Here is a 9886-nt window from a genome sequence, read left to right on the forward strand (position 1 = left end):
CATCTTCTACTAGTTAATAACATCCCTTCTTATCACAGATACCCAAATGCCTAGAGGCAAAACACACTTTGGCACTGTGGCTTATTTCAGTAAAGCCAGACAAAACTGCATGAAGGCTCCCCATTTCTAGGGTCTGAAACAGCCTATGCAAAAAGAGACTTGAGAACAGATTCACACAGCAAATGCAAACTTCTGGGAATAACTTACTCATCAACATCCAAAAGTGCACTACTCCTTTTATGGAACACAGAAGCATGTTCCTGGAGAGCTTTGAATTCTGTTTTAAATGGATGTATCAAAGGAAAAATAAATAGAGAGGATGCGGTGAGGAAGGGTGGATGTGCCTGGACTCCTTACACCACCAAGATAAGATCAAATATATTATTGTAATATCCTTAAAACATTGTGATATTCTTAAAAAGAAATCCACCTTGTGTAGGTGAAAAATGGCTAAAATGCACACAAAGCAGAGTTCCCTGAGGTAATGGAGACTTGGAAAATCCACACGACACACTGCAAAGCAACGTGGACCGATCCATCTAGATCTAGAGGAAGTACTGCTGTATTTACAGACAATAAATATTGCTTACTAGCTCCCACTCAGGATCATACAAATGATGGACCACATTTGCTAGTGTAAAACCCTGAAGGTCTGGTTCTAAGGCTTGCCTGAGGGCAGCCGGGCAAGATCTGCTTTTGTTACCGCGGATGTAACCAACAACAAAGCATTCACATTGAATACATTTATCTCACATACTACTGGAATCAGGCCATCAGGCTCCACAGCTGAGTTATTTCCCACAGAAAACACAAATCTGACTTTTCTGGGCAGCTTTTCCATCTGCTGGCCCACAAATTTGTGGTCATAGTTTAAAACCTGCCCAATCAAGAAGAATTTGCTTTTGATAACATTTGCTGAATTGGATGCTTCCCATCAGAATAATCCTATTTCTCATATTCCCTTTCCATGGAAGTAGAAAAAAAATGCCTCTCTTAGCTGCTACTTGGCATTAGAATAGTCTACACAATAGAATCAGCATCTGGAAACAGCAAAAATCCTCCCATGTTTTGAAGAGCTAGCAGATAAATATGGAATGTGGGTCCACAGCTTTATGGAGGTAATCAGTTATGCACTGTAACATTTCTGCCATGCCATTTTCCCCATCCCAGTTTACTACACCCAGTTCTCTCTATGCTATAAAGTGAACTACCTTAAAATCTTGTAGCACCATGTAGAGAAGACAGAACCTCCCTGCAGTGGGAATGGAAAGAAGCATTTTTTATGACAGAATTTGAAGACATCAGCTGGGAAAAAGTGTAACAGTTTAAACATTAATGGAGTTGATGAATTCTAACTTCTGGATATAGATCAGTTAGAAATCCCCAAATCAAAACAATGCACTGGCAGATCTTCAAGGAAACTGGGAGAAAATCAGGTGTCTCCCAGTCCCTAATGCTGATTTAAGACTTTCCCAGCAAACTGGAATTTGCTTATTTTGAAGAGCTTCAGTGAGTTGAGCTTCCATATATTCCACTATGAAATCTCTCAGAACACAGCTGATGCTAATAGACATTCGATCAGGTTAAGAACTGACTGTAGCTAAGAATCAGTACTTGACTGCTGTGCATCTATTTTTAATTTAAAGTGCCTGATACCAGTTTAACTTAAGGTTACTGCAGACCTTACCATTTTAGCCAGAGGTGTCATTAAGGCACCTAAGGTAGATGCCAGTATCAGCACTGACATCAGTATCCAGCAGCATCTTATTTCGGCATCATAATGCATCCCTGTATTCAGTGTTAGGAACTATCAGCACAACCCCTTTAAAAATACAAACATGTGAACAAACATTAAAATGAGGTGCTTGCCTCTCCTGAAATACTTCAGGCAGTTCTGGCTTTCATTTAGCAACACACATAGGCTAAGCAGAAGAGCCCCCAGGTGACCCTCTATACTTGGGAACGGCAGCTGTGTTTGTGAAGTTTTATAGAATAAAATTAAGCTGCCTTTCAAAGCCATTTTCCAACTGCCAGCCACAAAAGGAAAACCCACTGTACAGCTTGTCTGGGTTTCAGCTGGAACAGACTTCATTTTCTTCCCAGTACAGTGTTGGTTTGGATTTAGTGTGAGAACAAAGTTGTTAACACACCGATGTTTTAGTTGTGCTATGTAGTGTTTATGCTCATCAGCTTCTCACACCCAGTCAATGAGTAGGCTGTGGTGGAGGCACAAAAAGTTGGGGCACAACACAGACAGGACAGCTGACCCAAACTGGACAAAGGGATATTGCATATCACATGATGTCAAGCTCAGTATACAAACTGGAGGGAAAGCTGTCTTGGGGCCACTGATGGTTAACTAGCTGCACATTGCTTGCTCTGTATATTCTAATCCTTTTTAAATTATTATTCTCTTTATTATTATTCCTTTTCTGACCTATTGTCTTTGTCCCATGAGCTTTATTATTTTTATTTCATGATTCTCTTCCCCATCCTGCTAGAAGTGTAGAGAGGGAGTGAGCAAGTGGCTGTCTGGAGAAGGCTTAGTTGCTGGATGGGGTTAAATCATGACGCAGCTCAAGATAAGATACTTCTCCAGGACTGCAGCACAGCCAGGACAGATTCTTAACTCAACAGTTCTGGAAGTACATTGTTATGCACTTGCCCAAGAAAAGAAATAGATACTACAGAAAACTCAAGGAAATGTGGTCATAGATCTTATATATCACACAGCTTGTGCCATGGCAGCTGTGGGAAACCATCAGCTTAAGGGTATATACTTTTGTACTTGCTGGGCTCCAATCTCTGCGACATAGATTGCTCCACTCTTCATGTCAACATCCACAAGGTGTGGTTTGGTTTCATCTGCCAGCTGGATTGTGTTGACCATAACACAGTCCCTAATAGAGCCAACTGGTGGTGCTGCCAAGACTGCTAACCGGTTGATATTCAGCTGAGCTACAATCAGGTATTTGTAATCAGCAGTAAATCTGTGAAAGAGAAACACATTGTGGATTGTGAACTCCCTAGGACATCTCATTTTAATACAACCCTGCACTTTTAAGCATACAAAACCTTAATAGCCAAGTTTTGGAAGGTTACCACAGACTAAGTGAATGAAAAGCTAAGAATTAAATCACAAGCCTTGGTCTACCTACTGGATGCTTCTTGAGACAGATTATGCTACAGAAAAGTCATTCAAGACAATCTCTCTTCCCATAAAAGCTGCAACAATAAGGTCAACAACACACAACAACTTGAAGTTCCCAATCCTGCACTCAAATCCATAGGGCTCGTTATAAAGCCAGGATTTCCCTGTCAAGATACAACTGCACAGAGCTTTGCATGTGATTAGGACCCAGCATTCTTTTAGTTATACTGGATAGCTCTTTGTCATCTGGCAGTAAATAGCAACATTTTAATTCACCAGTAAATATACACCTGATTTACATAATTGCATGCTTCTAGAGCTGTTCAACAATACCTGACAGAATAGGGTCCATCTTCTGAAAAACAGCTGCTCCAAGACCCAAGCCATTCCCCTGTGACTTTATCAAAAACTTGGATTCTTTTGTTGTCTCTGTCTGCAACCCATACCTGTTAAGAACAAAAATCATGGCTGTTCACAAATAGAACCAATGAAATGTGTTAGTTTCTTACATGAGCCAAGTGTCCTGTAGTAAAAACAGAAGTATACCCTGAAGGAATGTGTCTCCCCATTCAAAACTGTGTTAAGTAAATACGAGTTTCAGGTACTACACAAAACTAGCACACAGTTAACATACACAGATTACTCTGCTTTAATAGTGCCTTCTTTTCATGTTTGTGGCTATGATATGGACATATTTAGCAGGTATTTTCCCACCTCCCAGTGGGGAGGTATTCCTACCTATTTAATTCTAAAGATTCTGCTCTGTCAACAGCTAACAATTTTTCAGCAGTAGTCTCACTTCATGATCCAGGCCCATAATGACTGCATCTGCAAACACTCTTGACATGTGTAATGCTACTATAAATACTGAGCAACTTTAAGAGCTTTTCAGCATGCTTTGTGTAATCAGTTTTGTGGAGCTTGTCTCTGTCCCACCTATTCCTAACTGGGTTTCCAAACAATGCAAGCTAGCAATACCACTAGTTCCAGTGAAGGCATCTCTTGTACTACAATCATTGAAGTGCTAGCTGTTGACAACCCATCAACCTGATCAATAAGCTTAATTCGTTTTCTGGGGTATCACCCCAAAGGGAGCAAATAAACAGGTTGGCTTGAGAGCTTTTATCAGTGTTTTTAAATAAAACACTACTACAGGATTCTCTTTAGATTTCTGAGGAATTAATGATGTTAACCTAGGCTGATGGTTGACACTACACTGGCAATAAAACCACAGCTCATTGCACTTGCTATCTTTGAATGTGTACATACTGTGGCTACCCTTCAACACAAACTGAACATCTCCCTCCACCTCTCTCTCCCACCCTGCCAGTTTTAGCAGAGAAGTGATTTTTGTGTATGCTGCTTATTTTGGTTCACACAGCATCAGCAGAATTACTTCCAACTAGTGACTTAGGATGGTTTATTTTCCCTGAAACAGATTAAGGAATGACTGTACAATTCCTCTACAAGAGCAGCAGAGCAAAAGCCAGAGTACAATTAGCACCTGGCAGAAGAGCAGGATCCTGAATGTTTGAACCCACATGCTGAAAAGGACTATGTCCACAACCTAGCCAAAGCCTTACTATGATCTTACTCTTATATGGAATTTCTAAACATGAAATTAAAGTCTCCTGAAGAAACCTGAGTGCTTGGGTCGATATTTATTACAGAGCATAGTTCTCCTGTACTCTCATGATGACAACCTGTTAGGAACTGCAGGAGGAACAGTCTGTTGTTAGCACAGACATCGACAATATAGCTGCTCAGAAGCCTTGTGCTAACTTGGAGCTAGCTTCTTCAGTAGGATCTGCAGTACGAGACTTCAGCTCACGACCACCTGTGACACTGCCAACTGAAATCCCAATAAAATGACCCCTATCACAACAGTTCCACTAAGAAAAGAAAAATTATGTTTGCTCAAATACTGTACACAAATCCATAGGAGCCCCTATTACAGGAAGGATCTGGAGGTGCTGGAAGGTGTCCAGAGGAGGGCCATGAGGATGAGCAGAGGGAGTTGGGGTTGTTCAGTCTGGAGAAGGCAAGGCTCTGAGGAGACCTTATGGTGGCCTTCCATTGTCTTAAGGGGGCTTACAAGAAAGCTGGGGAGGGACGTTTTAGGGTGTCAGGGAGTGATAAGACTGGGGGGAATGGAGCAAAACTAGAAGTGGGGAGATTCAGATTGGATGTTAGGCAGAAGTTGTTCCCCATGAGGGTGGTGAGAGACTGGCACAGTTTGCCCAGGGAGGTGGTGGAAGCCTCCTGGAGGTTTTTAAGGCCAGGCTGGATGTGGCTGTGAGCAACCTGCTGTAGTGTGAGGAATCCCTGCCCATAGCAGGGGGGTGGGACTAGATGATCCTTGAAGTCCCTTCCAACCCTGACAAGTCTATGATTGGAAGATGAAAAAAAACTTCTCCCTCTGTTCTTTACCCGTCCAAAAGGATCCAATGTTACGCTGTGAGGAATCTTGAACTGACCGATGCCAGTCCCATTTGTGCCAGTCAGCCATATCTCTTGGTAATCTAAACAGTGAGCACCATGAAAAAAAAAAGTTAAAAAAAAATAATTAAAATCACAGTAAGGGAATGACAAGCTGTAATTTCCTGGCAGAGTTACTTGATTTTTAAGAAATGAAATTTCTAAACACAGAATTTTTAAACACAGTACTTCCAGTACATAAACTCAAGAAATATTGGAACTACTACAGTGACTACTGGCTTGTTATCAGTGGTGTCAGGAGTATGAGTACAGAAATATAGCCACTAGTACACAAGCCATAATAAAGGGCTGTGTTTAAAAAAACAAAACCAAACCCCAGCTGTCTGATTGTAATATCCAATTGCTTACTAAATTGAGTTTTTATATTCATAACTTGGCAGTTTCAAGTAGTTTTAACTAGGAAATTACCTGTTTCATGATAGTACAAATGAGAAACTGTAGCTCCTCCAGTTTTTCCCCAACTGCAGGCATGTGCAGACTCCTCACTTACAGCCCTAACCAACACTGACCATCTAACTTGGGAATATGAGAAAACTAATTATAATCACCAAATACTTTAAGTATAAAAGATCTTCAGACACTACCTGCTCCAATCCTCTTCTCAAATCATGGCTAGCCTTGTTAACAAATCCAACTCCGAGGTTAGATCAGGTTGCTCATAACTCATAAAATTTGAGCATCTTCAAGAGTGCAGATTGCACATCTCTGAGCAAACTATTCACTGTCTGGTCACCTCCCTGTGCATCTTTTCCTCCAAAAGCTGAACAGCAATACACTCCTTTACACCTTTTGCTCGGTGTTCTTCGTTCCTCGCTGCTCATCTCCAAGAAATAAGTGGATGCATCTTCTCTATACCCTCCCCATTACTGACTTGAGGACAGTAATAAGAATTCCACTTAGCATTCTCTCGTAAGACTGAACAAACTTGTTCTCTAAGCCTCTTATCAGAGACAGATTTCTCCTGAAGTGACAGGCAATAAACCAGGATCTGATTAAAGAGTCTTCAAATTAATGACAGCTCTACCTAGTTCTTGCCTATAAGTACTCTCAAACCACACTATTTAATATGCAATTTTCAATGGTCATCTACTGCAGAAGTTTGTTTTCCCATACCATTGGATAGTTTGAGCAATCTGTTATTCATTCCTCCGTCCCCATCCACGACATACATATCTCCACTCTCCTCCACAAAGACCTCTGCTGGTTGATCAAATTGTAGAGGAATCAAACTGGAACCAGCATTACCTGGCGTGCCCAAGACCTGCAGAAGTTTACCTGAAGGGCTGTACTGTTTCACAGTGTGCCCATATTTTCCTGGATTAAAAATAAAAGTGAAAAAAATCTTAATAAAACAATGAAGTAAGCACTACTGACTACAAAGGTTACAAAAATACAATCTCCTAACACTCACAAGTGATATTAATCAACAGAAGACAAAATTCTATAGTGAGAATATGACTGTGGCCCCAGGCTACCACAATATGCATCCATTTTACTACAGCTAGTCTAGCCAGAAGATGTTTTTTTTCCTTCTAATACTTCTGGGGGCAGAGGGCAGAGCTTACGAAGTTCAGAAGCTACAAGCAAACACACAACACAACTCATGAACCTACAGAGCATTTTGTGCAGCACCTGAGAAGTTTGTTCACGGCAGAACTGACTTGAATGAGTTTTAAATGTAGTATCTGCATTTTCTTCCCCATCTAATACTTGCCTATCACCACCATACATACCTGCTCCAACATCTGTGATCCATACTGAACTATCTGTTGCAGTGTTCAATACAAAGATACCATGAGGCATTTCAACAGTGTTATTCCAGGAATAAAGAAAATAGCCTTCCTCTGAGAATACAAGTACCTTTGGCACATTGTCTCCCCTCTGAAAAGGCAAAGAAGTCTATTAAGAAAACACATTAAGGAAATCATTATATTTATGAAAATTCCTCTTTGCAAGGTCTTTTGCAAGGTTTAAATGATCATAAGAATCTCCTGTCTGCTAGATCTCGTCTTTTTCAGCTAGAAAAGGAAAGAGTCTAAGTGCACGCAAATGCAAAACTTTCCACTCATTCTAGAGTTTCAACTTACAACACAAGAGTAGAATTTTCACAGCAGCCAAGCTCCTCAAATTCTCTTGGTCTTCGTTTTGAATCACCATTTTACTGTTCTTGTTGAAAAATATGCCAAGTGTAACACAAGCATGAAAAACTGTAACTGTACTTGTTAGCTGCCTGACACTCAAGTACTCATACCGTGCTTTACCATTAAATCCCACCAGTTTCCATGGAGAGAATGTGCTGTCTGTGATCTAGAGATACAAATGCGTGAAACGGAGTAAAGCAAATACTGGAACTCGTTACTGGAACTAGCTGACAGAGCTGTGTGGTTTTGATTTCCCAAGATAAAGGCTGAAAGAGTGGAAGCTTCGATTGTCCCAGAATCACCTTTTACCTTACAGTTAAGAAAAGCTACTGTATCTCAGTTAGGTTGCATCATGCATTCATACCACAGAAATTCAATGCTTTTAAAACACAAACGTGGTGTCAGAACTGCTTTAAAAAATGTATATCAAGAGGAGACCTACACTTCTATTTTGACCACTTTTGATACAGTTACTATTCACATATACAGACACAAACATATACACATACAAATACATACATCCTAAGCTAAAACAGGCAAAACTACACCAGAACTGCAAGAAATAAAATTTTCTCACTCACTTGGCCCACATAGACCAAACCATGAAGAGAGTCAACAGCAACACAAAATGTTTGGCCAGTGAAGTATTCTGGAATTTTAGGCCAGCCTATGTCCAGTTTGTACATCTGTTGTTCTCCCTTCCAAGATGGGATGTAATCAAGCGCTTGCGAAACCTGAAAATGCAAACAATTATCCACCAGTACTTAGATGGGATCAGAAGGGCCAGCAGTAGAAAGTAACTGTGCACTGAAGCATTATGAATTGTTTTATTGAATTTAAACTAAGAATATGGATAAACAGAGATAGGCTTGTAGCTAGGGTTTTGGAATGCAAACAGGAAAATTTCAGCGAACTGGAAATTAGCAAATGAAATTCTGTGGATTGGGGAACCCTGGAATTACAAGGCAGAAAATATACCCTGAAATTTCTTACCTCAGCGGTGCTATTGATATCTGTAAAGCTCACTCCAAAAGGAGGAAAATAGTATAAATGGTTCCAAATGCAAGAGAATCAACAACTATTTCAAGATGGTATGAAATAAGGAAAAACAGAATAAAGGAAAAACAGAGGTCAAATGAGAAAACTGCAGCTTGGGAATGGGGAAGTGTAAAATACCAGGAATGGCAAAACTCATGACAGTGCATACATCTTAAAAGAAAATGGAAAAACCCAAACTTCCACTTCTTTGATCCATTTTTCCAGCAGAAGAATGGAAGTACAGCTGCACTGCTGCAACCTTAGCACTGAAACAGGACAGATCAGGCTAGAGCTAAGAGCTTGCAAGTCTCGCATCCTGACAGACGAGGGCCATTTGACATTTCTGCCAATTGCCTCGCCAGAGGTAGGGGTAAGCAGGGGCACAGCTTAAGACAGACCAGTCTGTGGTGCAGGGAAAGCCAACAGGAAGGAAGCGGGGGGAGGAGACAGGCAATAAAGGGTGCAAAGTTATTCACATAGCGATCGTGAGGCTTCTCATTCGTCTAAGCAGAGCTTAGAACCTGGCACAGGCATTTCCTCAGGGCAGTAAAGCCACACAAACACGTCTCCGCCTAGCAGGGGCGCGACAAGGCGCCACGACCAAACGCCTCCTGGGGCCCTGCTGCATTCCACGCTCCGACAGGGCCCCGTGCAGATCGAAGGGGACCGCGTCCCCTCCCCACCGCCGCCGAGGGCGCTCCCCGCGGCTGTCCTCATCCCTGTCCCCCGGCTGTCATCTGCCTTCGGGCGAAGCCGTAAGGAGAGCACTTGATTCCTTCTCCCGCCCACCCACTGTTCCTCAGGCCGCGAGGATGGGCTCGCCCTGGCCGCCGCCCACCTGCGCGCCCCAGAGCAGCGCCAGGAGAAGGAGCAGGGCGCCACGGGCGGGCTGGGCGGCACGAGACGCCATGGGAGCTACGTGACGGAACTCTCCTCCCGCCACCGGGGGGCAGGGCACAGCGTTCTCGCTTCCGGGCGCCGCTCCCGGAGCGCTGGGCTGCCCTGAGCCGTGCCGGCGCCAACCCGAGCTCCAGCACCGCAGGCACAGGCTAGGGAA

The 9886-nt window shown here is 42.4% G+C and overlaps 1 protein-coding gene across 1 annotated transcript; it reads right to left on the reverse strand.

Moving 5' to 3' along the window:
- Positions 1-2456: 2456 nt before the first annotated feature.
- Positions 2457-9703, reverse strand: NHLRC3 (NHL repeat containing 3). Its single transcript, XM_054163139.1, has 7 exons — positions 9668-9703; positions 8373-8525; positions 7384-7531; positions 6764-6964; positions 5582-5673; positions 3485-3597; positions 2457-2990 (listed from the first exon to the last, which is right to left on the reverse strand). The coding sequence occupies exons 2-7, from the start codon at positions 8475-8477 to the stop codon at positions 2762-2764; spliced, it is 888 nt and encodes a 295-aa protein (XP_054019114.1). The 5' UTR covers positions 8478-8525; positions 9668-9703; the 3' UTR covers positions 2457-2761.
- Between the last annotated feature and the right edge of the window lie 183 nt (positions 9704-9886).

The sequence above is a fragment of the Dryobates pubescens genome, chromosome 7, assembly GCF_014839835.1.
Source record: "Dryobates pubescens isolate bDryPub1 chromosome 7, bDryPub1.pri, whole genome shotgun sequence".
Lineage (NCBI taxonomy): Eukaryota > Metazoa > Chordata > Aves > Piciformes > Picidae > Dryobates > Dryobates pubescens.